Source organism: Pezoporus flaviventris, unplaced genomic scaffold (genome assembly GCF_033815535.1).
Source record: "Pezoporus flaviventris isolate CSIRO_AGI_PZ_B2104156 unplaced genomic scaffold, CSIRO_AGI_Pfla_v1 ptg000035l, whole genome shotgun sequence".
NCBI lineage: Eukaryota > Metazoa > Chordata > Aves > Psittaciformes > Psittacidae > Pezoporus > Pezoporus flaviventris.
In genome coordinates this window covers 14,504,133-14,532,062 of record NW_026892583.1, presented here as the reverse complement: position 1 = coordinate 14,532,062, position 27,930 = coordinate 14,504,133, and the positions used below count along the sequence as shown (strand labels likewise).

General features: G+C 43.1%; 1 protein-coding gene across 6 annotated transcripts; it reads left to right on the top strand.

Annotated features, from left to right (window-relative positions):
- Nucleotides 1-188: 188 nt before the first annotated feature.
- ZFYVE1 (zinc finger FYVE-type containing 1) lies at nt 189-27,393 on the top strand. Of its 6 annotated transcripts, XR_009744971.1 has the most exons (14): nt 189-1,030; nt 1,570-1,790; nt 1,929-2,461; nt 15,722-16,226; nt 17,732-17,946; nt 20,578-20,684; nt 21,631-21,739; nt 22,308-22,405; nt 22,509-22,626; nt 22,992-23,162; nt 23,832-24,012; nt 24,528-24,641; nt 24,752-24,992; nt 25,734-25,873. XR_009744971.1 is itself a non-coding variant. In XM_061462680.1 (13 exons), exons 3-13 carry the CDS (start codon nt 1,970-1,972, stop codon nt 25,964-25,966), a joined length of 2,343 nt encoding a protein of 780 aa, XP_061318664.1. In that variant the 5' UTR covers nt 196-1,030; nt 1,570-1,790; nt 1,924-1,969; the 3' UTR covers nt 25,967-27,393. The 6 variants fall into 6 exon arrangements, 5 of the variants coding, with proteins under 5 accessions (XP_061318664.1, XP_061318666.1, XP_061318667.1 ...); XM_061462680.1 differs by lacking the exon at nt 24,752-24,992 and having other exon boundaries at nt 196-1,030; nt 1,924-2,461; nt 25,734-27,393; XM_061462682.1 differs by lacking the exon at nt 24,752-24,992 and having other exon boundaries at nt 196-1,030; nt 1,570-1,794; nt 25,734-27,393.
- The last annotated feature ends 537 nt before the right edge of the window (nt 27,394-27,930 follow it).

Genomic DNA, 27,930 nt, shown 5'->3' with positions numbered 1-27,930 from the left:
AGAAAAAAGGGCAATAACTGTAGTGGCTGGTGACTTTCCTTGTCAAGACTTGGTTTAAATGCGTATGTAGCACAAGTGCTTTGTTCTCTTTCGTGCAGACACCACGGTGACCCACTCCTCTGCTAGGGCTGGGGGCAGCCTCTTGGTCTCTTTCCAGGCGGTGAAGGAACTAGCTCACTACGAGTTTCACCCCTCACACCGCCGCTGGGGGCTTCAGGGAAGCGCGGCAGAGCCGTCCAGCGTCACCAAGAACCCGTGGGGCAGGGGACAAAGGTAAAGCAAAGGGGAAAGGAGAGACCTCGGGACATGGCGAGGGCCCGGAGCTCCGCGCGTCCCTGCGGCCTCCCTCAGGGGCGGGAGCGGCGCACCCCGCCATCCGCCCCGCAGCGCCCAGGGAGCCGCAACCACCCGCCGCTAGTGTTTCGCTCTGCGCCGGGACTCGCACGCCGGGCACCGCCGCCCCTTCCCACCCCGGAACTACAGCTCCCGGCGGGCGCCACGGCAGAGCGGCTCTCCGTGAGGCAGCACCGGGCTCCCGGACTACAGCTCCCAGCGTGCCGCCGCAGCCTTCCCGTCTCCGCGGTGAGAAAATAACCCTGAAGTTCCCCGCGATCAGCTGATCCCGGCTGACAACGAGGGGAGCGGGCGGAGGGGCGCGGGTACTGCCCGCTCCTGCCCAGTCCTGCCGGGAGCTTCGCCTGCATGGTCGGGCCGCCGCCCCGGCCGCTGCGGGAGGAGACCTGGGACACCCCCCCCTCCAACCCCAGCAGCGGAGGGGGCGGCGGGGGGGAGGAGGAAGCGGCGGCCGGGACCCGACTCCTTAGTCACCGGGTGCCGGCGGGAGGAAGGGGAAGCGGGGAGGCCGCCGGCTTGTAAACAATAGCCCCGTGCCGCGCCGCCTTTGTTCCCGGTCCCCGCCGCAGCTCCCCTCCCGCTGCCTCCGCTCAGCAGGAGGAGACCGGGGGGCTTCCTCCTGCCTTCCGGGCCGCCGGTGAGGAATAATCGGGTGCCGCGCTGGGCGCAGCCTCAGGTAGGTGCGGGCACGGGAGCGGGGCACCGGCATTGCGTAAGCACGGTGCGGCCCGAGCCACAAGTGCCGGGGGCCAGCGCGGCCAGTCATCGCCGGGTGTGTGGAGTGGCTGGGGCCAGCCAGCTGCGAGAGCGACTCCGTGCAGGCTGCGGAGGGGTGAGGGAGGCGGCCGAGGGCCCCGCGCAGCCCCGCGGCAGCGGGTCTAGACAAAGACGGGCGTGCGGGTGCGCGGCTGGCCCTTGGGGCGCCAGTCCCGGGGACTGCGAGGGGAACAGAGGGGGAGAGGATCCGTTAGCCCGGCCGCGGTGGCGATCGCTATCCAGCGTCGCTAGAAGAGGCGCACAAAGAGCGGATTTTTGTTTACCTAGCGAAGCACATCAGGAAATTCCCAGCAAATAAATACTGTGAACTCTGAAGGAGGAGCTTAGCCGGGGAGTGAAAGCAGAGAATTTTCTAGTATTGACACAGTCCTCTGGTTGTGTGTACACGTATATGCACTTGTGCATTTCTAATGTTTTATTTTGCCTCTGTGTTGCCAGCTGTCTTCCTCCGATCCCTGCTTCAGGGGTGTACTTGTCCTGTGTGTTGAAGTACACCAGGCTGGGTGTTTTTCTTGTTGCTGAAACACGCTATATAGTTAAGTACAAAAAGAATGTATACCAGCATTTGGGTATAACAATACATGAAGCCAGCCACATTGTTTAAGTTTATTTTGGAGAAAGAAAACTTCATCTGTTCTTGACAAGACTTTTCCTGGAAGGTAGGTCAGTGTACGAATCTTAAAGAAACATGTTAATTATTTAAAATAAAGTACAGACATCATTCCTGTTGTGTTTCTTTCCCCTGTGAAAGTACTAAATTTGCAACTGACTTTTACACCTATTATTGTTCAGAACAGAAACAAGAGGGGAAAAAGCATTGCTTTAAAAGAAATTGAAGATGAGTGCTCATACACAAACTGTAGAGAAAGGACAGAACACGACACTCCTGTGCCAGGAAAGCTATGTTTGCAGTGGGACAGATGAAGCAATCTTTGAGTGTGATGAGTGCAGGAGCCTACAGTGCCAGCGTTGTGAAGAAGAGCTGCATCAGCCGGAAAAATTACGGAACCACGAACGGACCCGTATAAGACCTGGCCATGTCCCATTCTGTGACTTCTGCAAAGGCGCCAATGGGAACATAATGCATGCCAGTATGGCAAGACAGATAGCAGCAGTGAGGTGCCAGGTGTGCAAAATCAACCTCTGCGTGGAGTGTCAGAAGAGAACACATGCTGGGGGGAACAAAAGGAAGCACCCTGTCACCATCTACCATGCTGGCAAAGCCCAAGAGCATGAAGAGGAAGAGGTGATGGATGAGGAGACCAAGAGAAGGAAGATGACAGAGAAAGTTGTGAGTTTTCTCTTGGTGGATGAAACTGAGGAGATTCAGGTAAGAACTTCTGTGGTTGAACAGGCAAGATCCTTTAGTGTCTGCCTTAGTTTCACAGGCTGCAGTGATGCGTGATTGATACTTGAAGTGTAACTGGCAGCAACAGTAACAAAATGAGGACAGCCAGTTAAGTGGCACTAAGTATCTTGGCCCAAAAAGACACAGTGCCTTGGAGCAGCCCTGCTTACGAGTTTCTCAGAAGTTCAAGTTCATTAAAACTTGATGTGTGGCAAGAGCCTCTTCTAAGAGCTTGGTAAGCAAAGCTAGTGAAAGAATTGACTCTGTCCTGAGACACACACAACTAAGATAAGAGCTGTCTGTGCAGGATGCTGATCATTCCTGAACGAAACTGAAACTGAGAGTATTGCAGTAGGTATCCTGCAAATGGGAGTGCTGGCAGCCAATCTCCTGCCATATGACGGAATGAGCACTGCACCAACCAGTGCTAATGCAAGCCTACAGCCCCCTGCTGCCCTCCTCTAGCATTACTAAATCCATCTGGTTTTCAGGAATAGGAGAAAGTAAAAATAGGGGTCTAAAGTGTGCCATTCAAGTCTTGCAGACACCATGGTTAAGCTATTTTGCTTGTCTCAAATATTACTCCATTTTAGCCCCTTGCTAAACAAAGGGGAAATTTGCCATCAATTTGGGGTTGGCTTGCTGGTAATAATGATAGAAATACTAGTTGTCTTAACAAGAGCTTCTCAGGAAGAATTATTTTAGAGAGTCCAGCATTCAGTATATGCAGTTAAGGAACTCGAGTTGGTCCTTGCATTTGGTGGGTGCAAGCACTTTACAATGTAAAAATACTTTACAGATGTAAAAAAAGCAACATGAAAGTCACAGAGCAGGTTAGTTACATGCCTAAAAATTCAGCTTCATCTTCTGGCTTCCAGGTTTGCATCGTTCATGTTAAACCTTGCTCAGAAGACAGTGAGAGAAAATGTGTAGTCACCTGAAGACTCAATATGTCGTTGCTCTAATTTAATATTCATGCTACCAGCAGTAAAAAAACCTGATGATATTCTGATTTTTGGTTGATTAGTTATTTGTATGCATTGTAGTAACAGTCAGCGTGTCTGTCGTGCCTTGCAAGCAAATGTGACTTAAGCATCTTGTATTTATTCTGTACTATACAGAAATGCATATGTACGTTATATAATATATATACTAGTGTAATTAACTGTGGTATAGAATAGATGCAGGATAACTTGTGTGACATTTTAGTCAGTTCAGGTTTACTGACTGCCAAATTCTCATGGCTTTTGGAGGGGAAAGGAAGGAAAAGATGATAGACCTTATGATGCACTGACGCAGAAAACACTATGCAGGATACTAGTGACTTGAAACTGAGTGATTGAGTTTCATGTGTAGTAGCAGTCCTAAGTTTGTATGCCTCCCCTAAGCACACGCACGTGTCTTTAGAGTGTGTGGCAGATGTGACTACTGCTGTAAGATGCAGACTTTGGAATAATATTCATCTAGCCTCTGGAGCAATATCTGAAATGCCTTAGAACAGGGCTGTCCTGAAAACCTGCTCACAAGCTTTGGCTGTGTGTGGTTGTGCTGGTTTAAGTTACCTTTATATTTATGAGTCTGTAAGCCTTGTTGAGGTAGACTTTTGCCTGCCCTATGCAAGCAAGTGCATGGCTATTTAAATGTCATGAGCAATAAAGCCAACTTCCTTATTGGGACAGCAATGGTCTTTTATCAGATTGTAGCAATTTGATCAGAACAGGGTTGAAAAAGCTCTCCAAAAATGAACTTGCTTCTGTATCAAGAGGCTGAATCAGAGCTCTTCCATCTGGAGTGATCTTCTCTTCCTCACAGCTGAATACTTCTGTGACATCTCACAGCCAGTATTGAAGCAGTTTGAGAGTTTTTAATTAAAATATTTTCTAGGAGCTGGAACTTGAAGAGTGCTTGTTATTGCAGTGATGTTTCTGCTGGTGAGCATGAGGACCTTTATTTAGAGAGGGCTGTCAGATGACTAGCTAGCTCTGAAGGCATCATCAGCTCTTGATAATGTTGAACAGCCAGTTTAGCTATAGGAAAGTGATCGTCAGTCTTTTCTTCTGTGCTTGCTCATTACTTGATGCATATATGTTTACATTACTGATGTATATATGTTTACAAACCACTAACTTCAAAGTGATTCAGTGAGGTGGGAACACAAGGCAGATTTCTTTTTCCTTTGAAACTTGGGAGTTGTTAAGCTTAAGTGGTTATGTTTCATCTCATTTGTTTGTGTTGGCTTCTTGGAGGTGGTAGCTCTGAAACTGAAGGACATTTATAGTGTGTAAGTAATGACCAAGATAGTTCCAGATGCAGAAACAATGTACCTTAACCCATAATTCACTGTGAGGGTGGTGAGGCACTGGCACAGATTGCCCAGAAAAGCTGGGCTGCCCCATTCCTGACAGTGTTCAAGGCCGGGTTGGATGGGACTTTGAGCAACCTGGTCTAGTGGAAGGTTTCTCTGCCTGTGGCAGGGGATTGGAACTGGATGATCTTTAAGGTCCCTTATAACCCAAACCGTTCAGCGATTCTATAAGGAGCTGTGCCTGAACAAATTAGTTTAGCTGAGAGGTGGAGATTCTCTGCTTGGGCTCAGCACTGCGCTAATACAGTTATGGTAATGATTCTGAGATTTGCATAATTGTCATTGTGCTGTGTTGCACAGATAGGTTGGCCTGTTCAAAGCTTTTTGCACTTTGCAGACATAACCATAAGCTCAGAAAGCTGAGGTCTTCTTGGGCCTATTTCAAATCCACTTAGTCAGGAAAAGTCCCATTTTAAAGTAACACTTGTGAAGCAGTTGTTAGTAGAGAACTGATGGTAGTTTAAGTTCCTATCTGTGAAATGCAAGCTTCTCAGTGATGTTCATCATAGGAGCACTGTATTTGAGCACTTCAAAAAAAGGTTGGTTATCTCACGTTAAGAAAATGCTATTAAATGTTAAATCCAAGCTCATACTGCAAGTCTGTGGAAGAACCAGAGAGAGGGGTTGTTCCTCATGGAATCCAACCCCAACTTAGACCCTTTTTCCCAGACTGTATTATGCAGTTTCTCTTTATACAGTATTAAACTTAGTCTTATCTATTGCATATCTGAAGCTGAGACTTCAATCAGTTTGCTCTTGATAATTTCAGCATCTGTTTGTTACCTGGCTCTGGCATAGCCTGTCTCTTTGCTCATCTCAGAATCATATTATGGGGATTACTTCCTCAGTCAATTGCTTCAGTCTTGTCACTGCTCTTATTACACCTTCCACATCTCTTCTTTGCCATGTTAGACACATGCTATGTGCCTTCTTTTTTTATGTGTGTAAGTCCCGCAGCTGAATCTCCTGATCTATTCTGTCGAGATGTCAGCTTTCCTTTCTTACCTCTAACTGAATTTTCAAACAAGCATAATTGTGCTGTCACTGGTGCTGTCCGTTGCACACAGGAGGCACTTCCCTTAGGAACTTACAGTCAATTCATTGTTCTTTTTAAAAAGTCCCCTATACTTGTAGATCATGTTAAGAAAACCACAGCAAAATACAACAATAAAAAAGTGACTTGGGTTAGGATAGTTATTTCAAGTCCTTAGACTGTCTCACTGTCTCTTGAACTTTTCCAGTCATCTGTATTGATCTTTTTCTCCTGTACTTATGTTTATGCAGTTTCTGGAACAAGTATCCATTTTTGCATTGTCTTTTTACAACACCTTTATGATAGCATAAAGCAGAATTACATATCAGTTGTACAGTGAACTCTATTTACTACTACTTCTGAAGTAGGGGAGAAGAAATGCTAGCAACTCATAAAACCAATTTGGTATTTTTATCTTGGGCAGCAGATGTTAAAGAGTTCTTACCACAGGATCAGAACTTGGTTGTAGAGTCACTGGTGGTTTCTATGATAACATTTGTCCAAAGCCCTAATTAAGGACTCAGCACATATATTTAATAGAAGCAGAGAAAGTGTTTCATTGACCCCCAAAGATAGGGGACATGCTTGATTGCTATTAGTCTGCCTTAAAAAGTTCACTGGTCTTTGACCAGAAATTAGCTCTGTCACAAGAAATTACCCAAACTCTGGGCTGCAAAGAAAAATAAAAGGCACTGACTTTGTAGCCTCTTTTAGTAAGGAGACAGGAAGAAAAGAAAGATTTTCCTCTAGCTAGTCACAAAAATAATATCCCCAGCAGTGTAATTTTATGTAGTAGAAAGGAGCACATATTTACTGCTAGGCCTCCCATGAGACATCCACTATGAGCTCCCTTTCTTCAGGTAGCAGGGTTTTTGTTTTTTTTTTTTTCCAATAGATATCTCAGTTTCCTAAATGTAGCCTTATTTCTAAAGTTCTTTTTTATTCCTCCTAGCAGGGCTAGACTCCTAAAGGATTAACTCTTTCCCTGAGGAAATACTGATCAGGATCTATATAATGTTTTGCAGGCAGTTTAGATGACACAGAATGACCCATAGGCCTTATTTAAATGCAGACCATTTTATACAATTGTTAAATACCCAGCTTCTAACATCCTAACAGTCTATGTGTCCTCTTCTGTCCCCTCTTATTAAAAAGTTACATGGTTAACTCCTTAGGGATGCTAGCAGCTTTGCTTTTCTCACCTCCACCGTAAACCTAGTGATTTTCCTTTAGTACCTACTGAGTTGAGGTAGTCCAGGGATGAAAGAATAGAGAGTCACTAGGAGTGCTTTTTCTAGTCAAATATTCTTTGTCAGTCAATGCAAGCTAATGTATGTCTCTTTTCCTAAGAGAAATTCATAATCTCTTAGCTCTTTTAGCTTGCCTCTATATTAGAAAATCATTTGTCTAGCAAATAGTACTAGTTCCTATGACACCCTTACTTGACTTGCTTTTGGGGGAATGTTTGATGTTCTTGTGCTTTAGGGTAGCACAGTCAGCTGTGTTTCTGGGAATTTTAGTCCATATCCTGTAAACTGAAGAGTCACAGCTGATATATTTGTCATGGATGGAAACGAGGAAGAAGAAATGTAGAAGGAGCCAAGTTTTTTAGGTCAGTGTGATCTATTGGATCAAGATACATAATTTCTGCCTGTCATCACTGTTCCTGTAGTATTGATGAGTTTTCCTCCTCTTTGTGCTTCAGAGGTTTTCTTGCCAAGGTATTTTTGGGAGTTTGCTGTCTTACACTCTAGGAATTTTTCTGTTATTATTTTGCAAGTTTTTAATATTCCTCCCATCCCAGTTTGTTATCAGTTTTGCAGTTCTCTCTCCTACGCTCAAGTGCACTGTTTTTCTGTCCTTGGAATAAAGCCATAGAAAAATGTCTTAGCAATTGCTGGTTAGGAGCGTTCTTTCTTCCACTGGACATATACCAGTATTTTGAAGAGTATTTTTAGAAGATGGGAGAGCAGCCATCCATTCAACAAATGTACAGCTCCTTTAACAGCCTCAGGCTGACTCTTAGCTAATTTGAACATAGCCTTTTACAAATACTGCTTTTGTATGGAACTGCTCTTGCACCTTCTTCATGATGCAGTTTTCTTGGGCCATAATTAAAGTAAAATCTCTTGCTTGCTTCCTGTCTCTTTTGTCCATATGCTGAAGTGTCTACGCATACAGAAGCAAAGGAGAGCATATCACAAGTGAGAGAAGCTGGTAGCAAGCCACTCTGGAATTACCCACTGTTTTCATTCAAGGAGTTCCTGAACTTAGTTCAGTTTCTGGACTAAATAGGGTTGGTGGGAATAAAGAGGTGTTCTAGTGCTTCCTCATTGTACCCCTCTTTGCACTTATCCAGTGAGTCCTTTTGGGCTCCTTTGTGCTGCCAGCAGGAGCAGGATGTTGAGTGCTTTGGCGTGCATTCAAGGAAGAGACGGGAACTGACAGCTTGCTGTCCCCCAGCCCTTTTATCCTTTCCACCTCCTCCACTTTCTCACATCTGCAGGGGTCACCGGGAGACAGATGTTGCTGCAGATACCTTTTACTTATTTTACCTGGGTTGTTAATGCCTTGCTATAGGATTGTCTAAAAGTTGAAATTTTGCAGTCCTTTGACCTGCCTGTCAAAACACCCTGCAATTGTGAAAATAACTAGAGTAACTATTGTCTAGGAAGAGTGGAACTGTAAAACAAATAAGTTTGTGAATGTCCCTCTTAACAAGGACAGTAGTATAAAGTAGTGTTTGTCCAGGTATTATAGTTGCCTTAGTGTTGAGGAAGACTCATAGTTACAGAATGACTTGGTGTCTTCTGGGCAAGTCTTTTTACCTGGATATGGTCTCTACTGCTACAGCTGTGACCTTGTGGGTGGTAATTGGTAGCTCTGTGGCCAACATCCATGGGGAAGATGAAAGGTACTTAGGAGACAGCATAATGATTTATGCTTCATTTTTTACTGTTCTTTTTAAGAGTTAGATGACATTCTTCATTTGCAGAAGTTGCATTTACCTTGAAGTCTTTATTAATAGTTTTTAGCTCTTGAAAAAGCAGTTTTTCAGCTAGCAAACAGGTTAGTGGGCTGTCTAGTCTTCTGTTTTCAGCAGTTTCATATAACTCAGCTGTCATCTGCAAGGGTAACTTGTCTGGTAACAGCAATATTTCAGGCAATATTGCCTCCTGTGTTAGGAAGAAGTCCACTCAAATTGGATTACATCCCATCCACTTACGTTTTTTCCACTAGTATCTTAAAACCTTTGAAATAGGGTCTCTGTCTTTGGCTAGGGCTATTAAGCAGGATTTAACTCATCTCTGTCTCAGGAAAGAGTCCTGTAATAGATAACATCGGCCTCAGATATGGGCAGCCTCCACCCTTCATTGCAGAGACCTGTAGGTGCTGTTAAGCTCTGTATAAATCCATGTAAATACTGTCCCCAGATTCATTTGGCAGAGCTGTGGGAAGGAACAGGGCAACTTTGGTCTGAAAAAGATACTCAAGTTCAGGGACACTATTTTCATGGGTGTGTACAGAACGTAATAGAACAAATCTCAACAGAACCCATAGGTTGTACTGCAGTGAAGGCAAATAAAAGGGTACAAAAAAGTTCAGGTTAGAAAAACACCCCTGATACAAATACTTTCTTTTGTTTGAGCCAGACCTGACCCAGCATGGGGAATAAAGTCAAAACTAGCTGGAGCTGAGGAGGAGTGTTGGAACCTCACTTTAAATCCTCAGGGTGTGTTTGTCCCTTCTTTTATTTTGCCCTCCTCACGTACAGTGTCAGGTCACTCAGTCTGGGCTTTAGGCTCTGTAGGACTCTGATCCTGAAAATGCTGATGTCCACTGTCAGCTTGGCTGAAATCTAGGAGATTACTGAGGACAATAATGATAAATGTATAAAAGTGTTTGCTGGGTCGGTGATTAGTAACTTACTCCTGAATACCAGATTGTAACTATTGGTATGACATACACAATTTTATAAATTAATCCATTGACAGAGCCCTTTTGGGAAAACTCTCCCAAGCTACCATAAAATGTTTACATAGTAAGAGGTAACTCTTTGAGCAGTAGAATGAATGAAGTCTCATTTCTGAGATGTCTGCCTCCCATTATCCAGCAATTATCCACATCTGTGTTTTAGGTAAGAAGCAGTATGTGTGCTGTCATGCACCAGCCAGCATGCTTACTGGGTAGCAGGTATGGGCATGACTTCTCAGCTTACTTCTGTGCCTTGGTGGCAGTGTGGAGTGGATGACAAGTTTTTTTCTTCAGAAAGGTTATTAGAGTCTTTCTTTTTTTTTTCTTAAGAAATTTATGATTTAAAGGCATTTATTTCTCCATCAAATATGTCTGTGTAATTGGTTTATGGATTTTATGTTATGTTTGAAAGACTCAAGTAAAGGCATAAATGATATTTTTCATGAAAAGTCATGCAAAACAAAAGTTTATAGGAGGAAAACTAAGGTAGGAAACTAGAGCTGCTTGGACTTATAAATTCAGCCTTTATTCTTTTTGAGCACCTGCTTATAATAAAAATCTTCTCCCTCATTTGGAGGCCTCTAAAAGCTTTGAGGGAGCAATGACCTCCTGAGGTCCCTTTCAGCCTGAATCTTAGTGGAAAGCAGGGTTTGAATTATGATAGTCCGGGGCCTCTCTCACAGCTCTAATGATGTCATAGGTTTCATAGAAGAGTTTCTCTTCTTCCCAGGGAGATACCCAATCCTTTTCCTCACTTGGAAGCAAAAAACATTTGGGAGTATCAACAAAAATTTCAGCTGGGGCAAAAGCAGGAAGTTTGCAAGTACTTTTTTAGTAGCCTGTTGAACTTGAGTTGCTGGCTTAAGCCAGCTACACTTGTGCTCATGCACTGCTTTTCTGGGAGTGATTGTGAAGAGCTCTGCAGAGATGTGAATTTTGGTGGCACCACTGTACTGTGGTGTAGGTTGTTCTCAAATTTGTCTTACAGGCTATAGTTAGAGGAAGAAATCTGCTTTATAGGTTTCTCTCTTGTTTGTTTTCAGTGTACATTGAAATTCTGACTAATGACCTAATGGTAGGACCTGGGGCTTTAGGCATGCACCAGTAAGACTTCTGTGTGAATCTAACTCTGGAGTGATCTGGAGATAGGAACTCAGTTTTATAGAATTTAGGTTAGGAACTAATTTTTTAAGAATTAAAACACAACTGCCAAAATTTAGAAGATATATCATAAAGAACTGGTGTATGTTGAGGTAGGCATGTTTCACAAATCTGTTTCCAGGTTTAATGTTTGGTATGATTCTTTGAGATATCTTTTGTCCTTGAGATCAAATACCTAAAATGATCTCAGTTATATGTTTTAGAAGTTCATGGTTACTTGCAAGGTTGCAGATGTTTTTTAGCTTTCTTTGCCATTTCTCCCTCTTATCTCAGGTGTTAGTTTGAATTCTTGTTTTCTGAATGGAGAGCAGAATTTCTTGTATTGGCAATGTTAAGTAATGCTTTAAGGAAATCCCCCCCCCCCCCCCCCCTCCACTTGATTGTTTTGACGACTTGTACTTGAAGGCTGATTTGTTTCAGCTGTTCACAGTTTTATGCTGGTATATATTTGGATATGCTGTTAAGAACCTTATGGTTTGTTTTTCCATTCATTGAGAAATGTGTGAAATTTATATCCTCTATTGATTAAGTGGTTGTGTATCAAAAGGTATTGTTGTATGCTGGTTGTTAGACAAGCCTAATGACTCAAATTTAATTATTTATATGATGACATCTTCCTTGATTGCAGAAAATGTATTTTAATTGCTAAAATACTCTGTTAAAATCAAAGCAAGCAAAGGGTAAGACTTCAAAATGCAACAACAAAAGTACCAATGTAAGTCAAAATGACAGTGTAAGACTAGCTAATAAAGGCACTCTGACTACTATGCCAAGCACGCTTGATTTTTGTTTTGAGCTATTGTGTCGTCATGGCACAGCTCTGACTTTGTGCATTGCTTCCATGAATATCAGCAAGCCTAGAGGATTTATAAAGAGGTTTAAAAGGAGAAAGCTGTGGTAAAAATGTCTCATTCTCTTAGTGTGTTTTTTTTTGCCTGGAGGCAGATTTAATGACAGATGAGTACAGGTCATTGGAAACTTAGTTCTATGTTACGGGTTTTGTTTCTAAGCTTTTAACATGTTATTGTTTTAATAATACTGTTTCCAAGAAATTCATAGGCAGAAATGTCGTTTTGGCAGTTCTTGTTTCTTGTCTTTTCCTAAACAATTCTACATTTATTGCGTCTTGGATCTAGGAAACTTGTTATGTTAGGTATAATAGATTTCCAAGTATGGGTGACAGGCTTCAGGTGTAAATGGCAGTATGGTATGAGTTTTTGTGTCCTCCTTAGAGAGGACTTTAGCTGTAAATTTCCTTGGTTTCTTGCTGAAGACCTTCATCTTCAACTCAGCTCAGCTTGGATGGAGTGACTGCATTGGTGGGACTGGATGACAGTTGCTAACAGAATTGTAGTTAAAACTATAAAAGAAGGCTAACCAGGATTCTAACCTATGATGGAGTAAAAGCTATTCTTTCTAGAAGAAAATCTTCTAAGAGCTGTAATAAACGTGTAAATAAGTCTCTGATACTAGAAATGTTAAAATAAAGAAGGGTCTGGAGAGATTTCCCTCTTGTCTTAGGTTAGACATACAAAGTTTTCATTCTTAATTAACATTGCTGTGCAATTTAAGGAAAGTTTCATATTTACCCTCTACTGTTCATGTCAGAGATGTGGAGGTCTTGGGCAGCATGGGAGTAGAAACGGCTATGGAAGCATGAATCCTTCACACATGCAGCAGAAGGTGGTACCCTGCAATTTTTTTTTTCTGCATGAAGAGAAGGGAAGCAAAACAGAGAAGTGGGACTTGAGCCCAATGGGAATTAGTACTTTGACACTACACACATGCTGACTTTAAATGTCTTAAAGGAACTAGCTCAAGGGAAATAAATTTAATTCTTGGTATAGGGATGGTTGTGAGTGAGTGTTTCTTTGAGAGTATTGTGCTTGTGCTAAGCAGTGATTAAAGAAGACAAGTGCATGAGAGCAAGGAATATCTAATGGCATATGAGCGTATTTAACAAAAGGTGTTCTTTTTTCCAGTTGTATTGGTTTGGAGATTTTTGTTTCTTCCCTCCTCCCCATATGGAATTCATTGCAATAGGATGTTGCAGGATCCAAAACTATGTCTAGATTCACAAAGGGCTTAGAGTCCCAGAGGATAGATCTACTGATGTTCTCTACCTGACATGAACATCTATGTGCAACAGCTGCTTGGGAAGTCCTTTGACATCTGACTCCTAGGAGCTGGTAAAGCATGCTAGAAAATGTTACTTGTTTCATGTCTAAGTTCTTTCTTATTTGTCACTGAGTCCTGTAAGGCACACCATTGGATTAGCTGGACTTCAGAACATTCTTGTGCTCCTGGGCAACTTTCTTGTCTGAATTGTACCTGAGTTCTGTCCTGCAAGGAAGTCTGAAGGAGCCTAGAGCTGTAGAAGGTGGCAGTAGCTCAGTGCTTTGGGTGTCTGATTTGATATTCAGTGTAACTTCTCTGCTGAAGTGATCTGGATTATTGATCTGGAACCAACTTTTCTGTCTGGCTCAGCAATTCAGCCCTTTTCTCACAGTAAGTTGCCCTGGCACCAGCAGTTGTTAAAGTACATTGAATGCAAAGAAGGCTGGTGATGTGGACATTTGCATTAGCTCAGACTGGGACAATTTCAGCTGCAGTACAGTTTGTATAAGTTGTTTCTTATTGGTGGGAAGGCATTGCAAAACTACACTTGTCGCTGTTGTCCTTTGTGTCTGACAGTAAAGACTCAGCCTCTTCCACAAACTCTCTGAAACTATTACCAGAAAAGTAACCAGTGCTGTCTAAAAGACCTTAGTTCTTAGTTGACCTTCCAATACTTAAGCAGCTGTTTGAAGACTGAATACTTCTTTGTGCTGTACAGGGAGTGCATAACCACTGATTGCAGCAAAGAGTGTCTGCCACCCTTATGGTAAGAAGTTTGAAAGGTGGGAGTTAAAACAATCTGGAGAAGTTATCATATCCCTTTTTGCTTACATACACATAACATTATTATGTTATCAAATTGTGAATGCTTTTAGGAGCTGTCCCATGAACCAAGAACTTCTTTTCATGCACAGATACATCTTCAGGGACACCAAAAGAAGTTTTATCTGTCATCTAAACTACCTTCTGATGATAAGCTTATAATCACAGCTACCAAAAAAAATGACCCTTTCTTGTGCACCTGTAACTTGAGTGTATCTTGATGGTCTCCCACAGACAACAGAAAATAGCCTGTTGATAGCATTTTGATTTGTTTCCTGTTTTCTTCCACCCTATGAGGCTGCCTGGAATGTTTTGAGTCTGTGAGAAGCTACTGCAGCTCCACATCCTCAGTTTTTCTTTCTGAATGCTGTTCCCAACCACAATCTGGCAAACTGGTTTGTTTTGGTTGTTGTTGTTTTTTTTTTTATTATTATTTTTGGCACACTGGCTTTTTTTTATTTTCCTTCAAAGTCTATCTGCTGCTGATAGATTCAGCCAGAGCAAACAGGGCTGGCTGAGCCTTAAACTAATTCGCTGATCTAAGAATAAACATGTTCAAAGAAGCCTTTTATTACGTCATGTCTTCTGTGGATCATGTATCATGAGACCTTCTAACTGTACTTGTGGAGGGGAAAGAGCTAAGGAGCTTCCACAAGTTGAGAGGGGGTGAAAGCCATGCTGCTTTGCTGATGGGGATTCCTGTGGAGGGAATCATGATGGAGGAGTGAATGTAATCTTTCTTGAAAAGTACCTCTGTCCTTTTCTTCCGTCACTTAACATGTTAGAAGAAGCAAGTGATAACCATAGCCAGGAGCATGAAACCTTTGAAAGCCAAGGGCAGGCTCTTGTACAGAGCCTTAAACTCATTGCTTGTTTCTCTGTTCCCTCTTGCTCTAGTATCTGAACAGAAAATGCCCTGTTCTCTAACCTAAGTAGCATGATACTTGTCACTCAATCTGTTTGGAGCCAAAGAGAAGTTACCTGCTGAAAGCTGTCTACTTTCTTTTGGGTTTGTGTGTGTGTATTTTGTATTTTCATTTTATTTTATGTTTAATGAAAGCACAATATCATAAGTTATGAAATGGGTCACTGGGGCAGTTGTGGCACTTCTGTAAAAGCCAGTTTGTCCAGCTCCAACCACTTGGCTCCAGTGCACAACTTTGCTTTTTAATTCTCTGCCCCTCGTTCCAGCTAAAGGATCTGTCAGCTGGAGAGCAGTGGCAGCAGGACAGGTTTTGTCTGGGAGCCCCTGGCTTTGGGTAGGTGCAGCACAGCTGTATGGAGGAGCTTCCTCTCCCTAAATCGAGGTAGACTCTTAGTCTCTGTGGATGAGGCAAGCTAAGGTGACAAAAGCACTCCTCTGTTTTGCTTGCCAGGAGAGCAATTCTGCTGAGAGTGTCTGCTATGCTCCAAGTAGCTGTTCTGGCAGACTTGGAAGTAGGGTTGTGCTCCCTTCTCTGAAACAATTGCCTCAGGGAATGAGGTGAGGTAGGTACAGAAGGTTTCACTAGATGGGTGAGGCATAGCTTCCAAAAAAGCCACATGATGGAATAGCTTAAGTCCCATTGATGTGTGCGTTATGAAACTGCTTTCTAGAATTTTGCTTTGAACGTCTTGGTGCTTCAAAAACTTATGATGAATTCTGAACAGGAATTAATCACTCCCATTCATCTTACGAATCCTGAAACAAGCTGTTTTCAGTTTTGTCTGCTCCAATTGCGTAGTTATAATATTTTTTTTTTCTTTTTTTTTAATTTATTTTTGGAAGGTAAGGAATGAAGAAGACTTTATTAAGAAACTGGACTGCAGTCCTGACCAGCATCTAAAGGTAGTGTCCATCTTTGGGAACACAGGGGATGGCAAGTCTCACACCCTTAACCACACTTTCTTCTATGGCCGGGAAGTCTTCAAGACATCTCCAGCCCAAGAGTCTTGCACAGTTGGAGTCTGGGCAGCCTATGACCCTGTCTGCAAAGTGGTGGTAATTGATACAGAGGGCCTCCTGGGGGCCACTGTGAACCTGAGCCAGAGAACACGACTCCTGCTGAAGGTCTTGGCGATCTCTGACCTCATCATCTACCGTACTCGTGCTGACAGGCTCCACAATGATCTCTTCAAATTCCTTGGTGATGCCTCGGAGGCTTATTTAAAACATTTCACCAAGGAGCTAAAAGCTACCACAGCCCGCTGTGGCCTCGATGTTCCTCTGTCAACTTTGGGTCCAGGTGTCATCATCTTTCATGAGACTGTGTACACCAAGCTGCTGGGCTCTGGTGAGTAGGCAGAATTACAGTGTGCTAAATACTATCTATAAATTGTCAGGTTGCATTAAATACTCAGTGTTCTTTAGTACTGTGTAAAAGATGTGGTTTGGGTTTTGCTTTCACTTGTTCCAGTTGGGAGCCAGGCTGTGAAAATAGCAGAGCATTCCCTGATGGTGGTCTGAGTACCCCAGATGAGCTAAAATAATGATCTTAGCCAGGTGGACACCGGCACTGACTAGTGATGATGGGAGTTCTGCCAGCCATGGGAGAGGTCATCCAACAGGATTATGAGTATGGGTGGTATGGCAGATGAAGGTGAAAACTTGAGATGCCCTTGGATTTTGGCTGGGATATGGAGTATCCTGTTGCAAGAGAACTAAAATAAAACTCTATATAGAAACTAGGATGAGCAAGAATAATGAAATTGATGATACTTACGGTGCTTTCATTCTCTTAAATTCTGTGAACCAGCCTTGTTCTGAGGCTTACATGAAGTTGAGACTGAAATTGTGGCACAGAGCTGGTGGCTCAACACCATTTTTCTCTGTATGAGTATCAGATATGGCCAAAGTTGCAGGCCTGGCACAGTATTATTCCTCTTGCTTTCAGTGTTCTTCACTAGTAGTTTTAACTTGGCTCCTGCATATTGGGTTTTGCATACTTAAATTATGTATTTTATTTGTATGTCTGAGTTTTGAAATGCACTGACCTGAGCAACTCACAGCACAATTCAGTTTTGTCTATACAGGGACCTGAATTTCTTTTCCTGGCGCCTTTTTTCCATTTTTCAAAAGGCATGATGAAACCTTTTTTCATTCTGCCCATTTCTGATGCTTTGATGAGCAAAAGCCCTACTAAACTGGCCTGCAGTGGCTGAGGCTCAGTCCTGCTCTCAGTGAACATCTGTGAGTCTTCTGCTGTGTAAAAAGTACCATAGTAGCTCCTTGCTGGCCCACACTCTCATTTTGGCTTCTCTTACCAGTGAAATCTTGAGCTCTATGGAGTCTGACTGGATATGACCAGTTCTTCACTGGTCACATCAGGTCACTGAAGTGAAGTGACCTGATGTGCTTCGCTATGTACAAAGGGTTGATAGATGCTCAGTCTTCCTTGTACAGGGTTAGCATGGAGAATAAGCAGCCCATCTAAGGTTCATGTCCTCCACTTATCAGCACTAGTTATACCAGATTGTGGTCTGGTGAGAAGAGCTAAGAAGTGTGCTGAAATGGAGTTTCCTTATGTCATAAATTGCTTCTTATTCTGGGTATCTGTGTATCCAAACTTTGAAATTTTTGGTTTTACTTTGTGGAACTTACCGTCTAAGGCTGTGAAACAGACTGCTTTTGGAAACTGTTTCTTTTCCTTCATGTAAAATGTAACAACTGCATTCCAGATGTACTAGAAGGTTTAATTAGGAAAATTAGCATTGTGTTGCATATTGAAAGCACTGTGCAATTTAAGTATTATTTTAGGCAATCAGTTGTTTATATACTCACTGATACTCTTACATGTAGATCATCCGTCTGAGGTTCCTGAGAAGCTCATTCAGGATCGGTTTCGGAAGCTAAGCTGTTTTCCTGAGGCTTTCAGCTCAATCCACTACAAGGGAACAAGGACATACAATCCTCCAACAGATTTCTCTGGACTTAGGCGAGCTGTGGAGCAGCAGCTGGAGAACAATACCACTCGATCACCTAGACAGCCTGGGGTTATCTACAAGGCACTAAAAGTAAGTGGAGAAGATTTTGTCAAAATCTTCATTTGTATCACTGTTGCTGACCGTCAGTTGTAGCTCATAGAGGTAGAGCATGTGAACCAGAGATGCAGACTTGCAAATGTCTTGAGATAAAGCTGCCCTCCATGAAGATGATGATTTTGAGTAACAGCCATGTGGGCTGGGTAGTTATTTTATTTTAAAACAAACACCTTAGCAGAGACTCTGAAGAGCAAAATCAAAAAATTGAAACAGGAAGTGACTGGGGAGGAAAAAATAACTGATGACTGAGTGACAAGCATTTAATGACAGTGATTTACAAAGAGGAGGCCCAGAAGGAGTTACTGGTGAAATTCATAAGGATGACCTCAGCCCAAGGGAAAGGAATGCCAAAGACTTGGAGGGAGTTAATGGTTGGCAAAACCTGGCCCTGAAGGTGGTATAACCCAAAGACCAGGAGACAAAAAAAGAGGAAGGAGATGTGTTGGTAGCTAGGAAACAAGGTGGGATCAAGCCAAAGATGTATCATTTCAGAGGTGCAGCATCAGATCAGAAGGCCAGTGAGAAGGAATTGGAGAGAGCAGCTGGTGATTTTCTTAGAACATTCACCTTGCTAGGATGTCAGAAGGTTTTTCGGGTCTTAAAATCTGCAGTCTTCACACATTGCTACCACTACCTGATTAGCATTGTGTTTTCATAGGCCCGAAGAGCACAGCTCCCATCAGGGAGGGGTGGGCAGAGCTGGGGCATATCTTCAGAAGGAGGTGGTGTTAGCAGTCTTCTCTGATGTTAGTCACAGCTGTTGGAACAGATAATTCCAGCTGCTCTGTAATTGGGGTAGCTGAAGCACAGAGGGAAGTATCAGGTGGATGTACACAGTTCCTGCATTAGGAAGCAGATAGGCAGCAAGAGGAAAACGGAAGACGGAGTGGTTAATTCCAGTTATAAGTTCTAGGACTTTATTGCAATAATTTCAGAATCATAGAATGGTTTGGTTTGAGAGGGACCTTAAAGATCATTTAGTTCCAAACCCCTGCCACAGACAGGGACACCTTCCACTGGACCAGGTTGCTCCAAGCCCCATCCAACCTGACCTTGAACACTGCCAGGCATGGGGCAGCCACAGCTTCTCTGGGCACCCTGTGACAGCGCTTCAGCAACCTCACAGGGAAAAATTTCTTTCTAACGTCTAATCTACCTCTTCCATCTGTCAGCTTAAAGCCATTTCCCCTTGTCCTCCTGCTACTTGACCTTGTAAAAAGTCCTTCTCCAGATTTATTGTCAGCCCCTTTAGGCACCAGAAGGGGCTCTAAGGTCTCCCTAGAGCCTTTTCTTCTCCAGGCTGAACAGGCTTCAGCTTTCTCAGCCTGTCTCCAGAGCAGAGATGCTCCAGCCCTCTGAGCGTCTTTGTGGCCTCCTCTGGACTTGCTCCAACAGGTTCTCATCCATCTTGTGTTGGAGATCCCAGAGCTGAACACAGGACTTCTGGGGCGGGGGGTGGGTCTCATGAGAGAAAGAGAGGGGCAGGATCACCTCCCTTGACCTGCTGGGCACATGTCTTTTGATGCAGCCCAGCATAAGATTGGCTTTCTGGGCTGTGAGCACACATTGCCGGGTTATATTATGCTTCTCATCCAACGGCACCCCCAAGTCCTCCTCTTCAGGAGTGCTCTCAAGCCATTCTCTGCCCAGCCTGTGTTTGTGCTTGGGATTGTCCCAACACAGGGGCGGGACCTTGCACTTGGCCTTGTTGAACTTCATGAGGTTTGCAGGGGCCTAGCTCTCAAGCCTGCCAGTCAGGTAATCCAATTTCAGATACAGTTGCTAGTATACTTAAACTATGTCCAGTAAAGTGGTTGCTGTGTTCACATCACTACCGATTACACATTAACTTTTTTGCTTCCCTTACTGAAGACACAAGGTTTGCTACTGATCAATGTTCATCTTCTTTAACTTTTGAACCCATTAACCAGCATCAGTCAAGCTTGAAAGAGATCTTAAAGCTAATTTCCTTGAAATTCTGTGAGATCAGATGTCTACTTAGAGATCTTATCTGAGGGCAGCTGTGATAAGAGACATATGCACATCTGTGTGTATGTGCAGTCAACCCTTGTTCGGCAGCAGAGATGCCACCCCACACACACTCCCTGGGAGGGGAGAGGAAGGAAGGGAAAGAAAGGCAGCCAGAAAAGAGCAAGTGTTCAAAACACCAGAAGAAAGCTCAGGGCAGCACTGAGGGGCAAAGCATATGTCCTCTTGTACTGTAAGAAATGGGTCTGTGGGTTTCATTCTAGAGGTTTCCAGAATGCAAAGCCTTTTTAGCACCTGCTATTTTGGGCATGGGTTGCATGCACAGAGGTGGATGCTATTTTCCATTATCTGTTTCTACTATAAAATTCAAAGTAGGGGGCAGGAGGAGAAAGTATTGTACAAGCATTCAGGTCACTTTCTTAGAAGTGCAAGATTGTTGTCTTGCATGATTTCTAATCCTTGCCTTGGTTCCATGTTAGTAAGCCATTTGATAGCTGCATGCTGTCTCTGCCTCTCCCTCTGGTGGAGGAACCCATGCTTTTGCTTGGAAAAGCTTTCAGAAAATATCTGCGTTGCTTTCAGTCAGTTACCACTTCACTCTTTTCTGTTTGACAGGCTCTAAGTGACCGATTCAGTGGGGAGATCCCTGATGACCAGATGGCTCACAGCTCTTTCTTTCCAGATGAGTATTTCACATGCTCCTCTGTGTGCCTCAGCTGTGGGTAAGTAGATGAGAAATGTACCCTCATCCTTCTAAAAGATAGTGCTGTCCTGGCCTGCAGCCACAGAATGTAAAGTTTCCATGGCATCTTAACACCTGACATCACTTATCATCAGCGAGTACTTCCAGGCAGAATTAACTTGAAATTCCACTTATGTGAACTGGACAACTGTTATTGCTGTATCCCTGCTGGATGCATAGTCTTTGCCTACTCTTTTCTTCTGTATGGCTACAAACCTGTTCTGCCCATATCTTTTCCCCACTGCACATAGGACAGGAAGAAAGTATGTCTAAAAAATACCCTGAAATTTCCTATCATTATTTTTCCTGCCATTTTTATTGCCTAAACAGTATAATAATCCTAAAGCACACATCATGGACCTGGGCTGTGTTCAGTGTCTAGATCTGAGTGGAGCTCCAGGTTTGATTGGAGCTTGGCTTGTAGCTCCCTGGGAAGACCCCAAAGATTGGGCAGTATATATATGGCAGTCAGTGCTCTGAGTCTGTGAGGTACTATAGCAGCATGGTGTTATGGCTATGCTTCTAGAAACATTTTCTCTCAGATGTGATACAGTGCTATTTTCTTTCTTTTCTATGCTCGTTGGAGAATTTCTAGCAGCTCCTTGCAAAGGCTGCAGTGTTAACTCTGTCCTGGTTGATTTCCAAACTTGGTTAGTCCTTTCCTAAAATTCTCTGTGAAACTCAAATTGGCTACAGTGGTCATATCCTGCACTGAAGAGTTGTGTAGTGCTGCTTTTACTGGGAAACAGTTGTTCCATCTCCTTCCAAAGAGCCTGTCTTTCAGTGATGTCATTGCTATATGAACAGTTGTGAAAATGCTTTGGGGTTAAGACGTCTATACAAATGCAAGATAGTAACATGACCTCTTGGTGACATCTGTCCAGTATCTAACAGCATCAGCGCATGGTTTGCTTTCGCATATTCAGGTGTGGCTGCAAGAAGAGCATGAACCATGCAAAGGAAGGAGTCCCTCATGAATCCAAAAGTCGGTGCAGATATTCTCACCAGTATGATAACAGAGTCTATACTTGCAAGGTGAGTAGTGATGCAAGGATAAGGTCTGGAGAATGGAGAAGGAAAGAATGGTCCAGTAAATGAGGAGTATCACAGGCATGTGCCTGTTTTCTTGCATTTTTTCAAATAGGAGAGGTGCTTATGGCCTTTACAAGAAAAACTGATCTCCACTGAACTTGTATTTTTGCTTGGAGAGGTCATCACCTCTGTGTGCTGTGTCATTTGCTAGCTAAATAGTGAATCCAGCTGCTCTCAACCTACGGGATGTTGACCTTCTATGTATGTGATGTGATTATAGTTATTTGCTTATGCCCATTGCTTGGTATTAGCCAGTTTTTCTGAAGGATGTGTGTGGGAGACAGGAAAAGTTTCAGCCACTATCATGGTTTTTATTGTAGGAGTATTTTCTTGATGTCATTATTGGTAGTGGGTTTGGTTTAGTTTTGCTTTTAAATCAGTTCTGATTAGTGCTCTCCTTTGCTGTGGAGACCACTGTATGTTGATTATGTGTTTTATATGGCCAAACATCTGTAAGACCTGGAGCCTGGGAGTCCCAAAAGTGAAGTTTTATCGATCCATTATGTTGTAGGCCTGTTATGAACGAGGGATGGAAGTCAGCGTGGTGCCAAAAACTTCTGCTTCCACTGACTCCCCTTGGCTGGGCCTTGCCAAGTATGCTTGGTCAGGGTGAGTTCTGCAGCTAAGAGCTCTCTGCTCTGTTGTCTCTATGCTGCCTGGTGTACTGGACTTCCTGTATCTCACTGAGGTAACCCCTCTTTTCCTTCTGCAGGTACGTGATTGAGTGCCCCAACTGTGGGGTGGTGTACCGCAGCCGACAGTACTGGTTTGGCAATCAAGATCCTGTGAACACTGTAGTGAGAACAGAAATTGAGCATGTCTGGCCAGGGGTATGTCTGGTTACTGGATAGTCTTTGTGTATGTGTGCAGTCGTGCATATGTTAATGATGATTCTTCAGGACATTGATGGAGAAAATGGGTTGGCTTTCATTACAGCTGGTTCCTCCTCCTCGAAAGTCTTCTGTCATCTTTTGGCTGTCTTGAAATAGCTAATTTGTCAGTTTATGAACACTTCATGTGTTGTGTGAATCTTACACCAGTAAAACCTACCCCTGTGTTTCAAAGCAGGGCTGGTGAATTTTTTCTCCTGTTTGCCTTCCAGTTTAACAGGAGCAGTGGGTTGCAGAGCTATCTGTATCTAAAAGAATGAGTTTTCCCTGGTTTTATTTTCAAATTAATACCAGTTTCATTACAGACTGACGGATTTCTGAAAGACAACAACAATGCAGCCCAGCGTTTGTTGGATGGCATGAATTTCATGGCACAATCAGTATCTGAACTTAGCCTGGGACCCACAAAAGCTGTGACTTCCTGGTTGACAGACCAGATTGCCCCAGCTTACTGGAGACCCAACTCTCAGATCCTGGTAAATAGCAGCTGCTGTAGAGAAAATTTTTGCATAGCTAAAATCCCTTTTCCTCACCCTTTCAGTAATTTGGTATTTTGCAGAGTCCAAATGCTGTTTGTTTTATTGCAGCAAGCCTGAGACTGTTTCTCCCTACTTTCTGTTGAGCTCCTCTCCCATCAGTATTGCAGAAGATCCTGGCTTGCATGAATTTACTCTTCAAAGCAAAGAATCAACATCTTGAATCTGGCTACTGCAGTTGATAGTACTGGTTTTATAGGTGTGGAGATTAAATTCTGGTTTCATACCAGATGCAGAAAGCTGGCCCCAACAATTTAACTAGAAAAGGATTCCCTGTGTTTTGCAGGAAACACATACTTTTTCAACAAAAACTGCCTTCTGAATTCTTACCCCCCAAAGATCAAATGCCATTCAACTCTTCATGATGTGGTTGTAATTATTTGTGATTTTGAAGGAAGGGGTTATAGCTATCTATTGACCTAACCATTGTACCTGTCTGAATCATTTCCCTAACAGCCCAAATTTTTGGGCTGTTAGCTTCCAAGTCTTGGGTGTAACTATATTTTTCACAATTTCAGTCCAATCTTGCCATTTTGAGATTCTGCTGTCTGTTTTTCTAATAAGGAAGATCAGACTAACAGGTTTTTCTCTATATTTTGTTCTGATTAGAGTTGTAATAAGTGCAACGCTCCTTTTAAAGATAACGACACTAAACATCACTGCCGGGCCTGTGGAGAGGGCTTCTGTGATGGCTGTTCTTCTAAGACCCGTCCAGTGCCTGAGCGAGGCTGGGGACCAGCACCAGTGCGTGTGTGTGACAACTGCTATGAAAACAGGGGCATCCAGTTAGGTAATTTTGACTTGATTGTGACAGAATTATCCTTGGGCAATTGTTAGTCTGAAGTCTTTGTCCTTGGCTTCTGGATCCTAACCATTCCCACTGGGTCTAGGCAGTGTTGTTCAAAATGGGCTTTGGCATAGAAATTTTAATAGGGAAGCTCAAGAGCTCAATGTGTTTTGACAGGAAGATGGCCCTTGCAATGAGGTAGCAGGTATCTGACCCCCTAATAAAATTACTGTCTAACTGGATCTTTGTTTTTCCAGTACCTGCTGATTGATGGTGTGGAGCTAGCAGCAGAGCAGGGATGCTGCTATTTCAGCAAGCTGTGTATTTTGTCCATTATTGCTGAAAAGAAAGTGAAAACTCTTCAATCCAGGATTTGGGGTGTAGGAGATAAAGGCTGAGGAGAGGCTCCAAGCTCCCTGTTGGGTTTGCTGCTGTTTTTTGATAATGTAAATTAACTGAAACTTGGCAGAAATTGTGCTGGCCTTAGGTGTTGAGCCCTCTACACTTGTGTCATGCAGATGTAGCTGAGCTGCCTTCAGATGAGGAAGGTGGGACTCTTATTGCCAGGAAGGTGGGGGAAGCTGTGCAGAACACTCTTGGAGCGGTGGTGACAGCCATGGACATTCCCTTAGGTGAGCTCTGTTCTCTTCCGGTGGATTGTTTAATTTTTCTTTTTGTCTAGAGGCATTTTTGTTTTCACAGAGCAAACCTTCTGATTAAACTTCAAGTGTTTGTGTGACAGGCTGGCACCTCTGCTGCACATACCTCTGCTGGTTGAGAGTTCTACAGCCCTCTGACTTCTCTCGCTTGATGTTTCCTCTTGGTTTTCAGCACTTTCCTCAGTTCACACCTTCTCTTTCCTCCCTGTTGTGCAAATCTGTGTGCACCAAGCTGTGAGTAATTCATGTTCCCTGATGCATCGCTGCAGTAACCTGCCAGCTGGAGTTCCCTGAAGACTGGCTAATTAAGAAGCATTTTATCAGGTTTGGTTTTCTTCCAGAGATGCTGAGTGCCTTTTAAGTGTGTTCTTGGATTCTCTGGCACTTGGTACTTCTGCAAGGGAGGGCTGAGAATGTGAAGCTATCCAGGTTGGTAATTATAAGAAAGTAATGTGATCTTTAGTGATGAGCTTAGTACAGTGAACATTTGCTTTTTCAGGTGCTGAGTAGCAGTGCAGGTATGTCAGCAAACACTTTGTTTGCATTTGAATCTTCTGTCGTCAGACTGGACTGCCTACTTATGGCACAGATCATTGTTCCACTGCTTTGCCTATGGATGTCCTGGCATCACCCTTGTGGGTGTTTGTTGTCTGATCCAGTGAAAGGCAGAATAAATGCATTTGTCAGTTCAGGCAGTACAGGTGTTTCTGAACGTTTGGTTTGGTGAGTCTGCTTTTTTGGCCACAGCAAAAACTGAAGGTAGGGAAAAGCAAGTGTCTCAGCCTCTGGAAGAGTGTGAGTAAGGTAGAAATGCCAACATTTAAGGAGAAACAATCTTATTCCTTTGAAGAGAGGCAGAATACTAGAGAATGGCAGAATAGGCTAAAGAGCTACCTGTTGCACTGGAGTATTCTGTCAGTAGGTCTTTTCCCCTTAATGTCAGTGGTGTGACTTGCAGTGTGTGAATGCTTTTACTGGAGTACATTCTTGACATGCCCATGTTCACAGATTATTTTCTTCTTCCTCTTTCTCACCCCACCTCAAACCTCACATCCTCCTCCGTAGGTCTGGTAAAAGATGCTGCCCGACCTGCATACTGGGTACCAGACCATGAAATCCTGCACTGCCACAACTGCCGGAAGGAATTCAGTATCAAACTCTCCAAGCACCACTGTCGGGCCTGTGGCCAGGGGTTCTGTGATGAATGCTCACATGATCGCAGAGCAGTTCCCTCTCGTGGATGGGATCACCCAGTCCGAGTTTGCTTTAACTGCAATAAAAAGCCTGGTGACCTTTAACCCCAGGCTCTTCTCCTGATCTTTGCAATTCCTTATGTTCTCAGGGTTACAAATGAAAATATCTGGTCTCCCTTTCACCTCTTAACCTGTTGCAGCCAGAGTGCATGTTTCCAGTTTCTGGCCTCCTCTTGTGCTATATCCATCTTGGAACGCTGGGAATGAGCTTATGTTCAACCTCTAGGTTTTAATTTCAAATTAACTGGAGAAGGGAGGGAGCTCCCTTATAAATGAACAAACAAAAATCCAGTATATTTTATTCTAATTAAAAAAAAATAGATATCTATATATATATCAACTATGTCTAATTTAGTATATTAAGAATACGGTTGGCTAATGAAACTTTGAGTATTCCTAGTTCAGATGATGGATGGTGTTCCTTACTATATTGGATCAGACATACGGCCTTCTGATTCTTTCTTTGGAACGTCTTACTGATCACAATGTCCTGTGAGGAAGGTTTGGATTCTGTGCTGCCAGGAAATCTCCAGTGTTGATGTATGAATGATACCTTGTACCTGGAGGTGCTGTAATTCTGGCCATGGAATTAATCCAGAAACCCAGATTCATTAGCAAGTTTGTGTGAACTGTGATATGAGCAGTGGTCTTGCAGTGCAAGAGGTATCAAGTTTGGAGTAGAGACCAGTAGAGCTCTGAAAGGAGAGCAAATCATACGGCACAAGGCAAAGCATTCTGCTTTTGCCTTCTCAACTTCAATACCAGATCAAAAGGTAGCAGGGTCTTGCTCTCCCTGGCAATGTTCTCATGTACTCAGGTGTTTTCAATTTTCTCTGCCAGCTTGTTGCAGTTAAAAGTTTTGTCCAGAGCAGAACAAGAGAACAAGTTTTGTTGGCAATTCTGATATACAAAGTTTGAGTTGTTTGAATTGTGATGACTTTTGTTTTCCCTGACTTTTTAAGTGATCCCATAGTCTCTGGCGCCTCTGTGTTCTCAGACGTGGTTGCAAAGAAACTACACAGATTTGACTCATCTTTTTTCTAATAATATGAACTTACAAATCCACCTGGAAGATGGGAATCTTTCTTCTTTGCTCCTAGCAACTGGCACTCACAGGACTTCATCCTTTTATTAGAGGACTGCAATGAATTCACTGATTTTATTATAAGCACCACTTAACCTAACTAATGGTGTCTTGTACTGTGGATTTGTGGTTCCAGTTATAAGAAGTAAGAGACTGTTGTGGATTAAACTACCTAAAATTCTCCCTTCTTGGCTTACGCAGACAAGAATTTTTCTACCGCATGAGAATTGTCTCCTCTTGGAGTGGCTGGAGTGTGATGCAATGTCCTGGAACTGTGGTATTTTTTTCCCCAGCTTATTACATGTGCTCTTGTGTAGATGAGTGCCGAACATCCTGGTTTAGGACTGTATTATTAAATTAACTGCTATAAAAGACTTTATCTTCCGAACATGCGTACTGACTTTTTCCTTGTAATGAGTGGTTCTCACTTTGTCTCTGAAAGAACATACAGAGTGATTGCCCCCTTGCAGTTACATCCAGCCTACACATGGAAGTAGACTTAGAAGATGTTTCAGGACACCTTCGGAACTGGCTGAGTTCACTGGGGGCTGTCTAATGTTCTTGTAAGCAAAGTCTGCCATAAACTGACAGTTGCCTGAGGGAGGGCACAAGCAGGTAGAAATCCTCTCTCAAAAGACGTTCTGTACATCCAGCATAATTCTGTGCTTCGAGGTATTTTTATTTTTTTAACGGGTGAGCAATGTGTTCTTGGTCTTTAGGCTGTGCCCTGTGTGCTGTTTTATGCATGTAGCTTTACTACCATGTTAATGCACAAAGAGAAAGCAGCCATGACATTCCTTGTATAAAATCTTTGGCATCTGTTTCAACAACTTGTCTGACTTTTCTTTTTCCCTTGTCACAGACGAAATTACTGCTTGGTCAAAGAAAATACTGCCTAAACACCTTTAGTATATGTGTGGTCTTA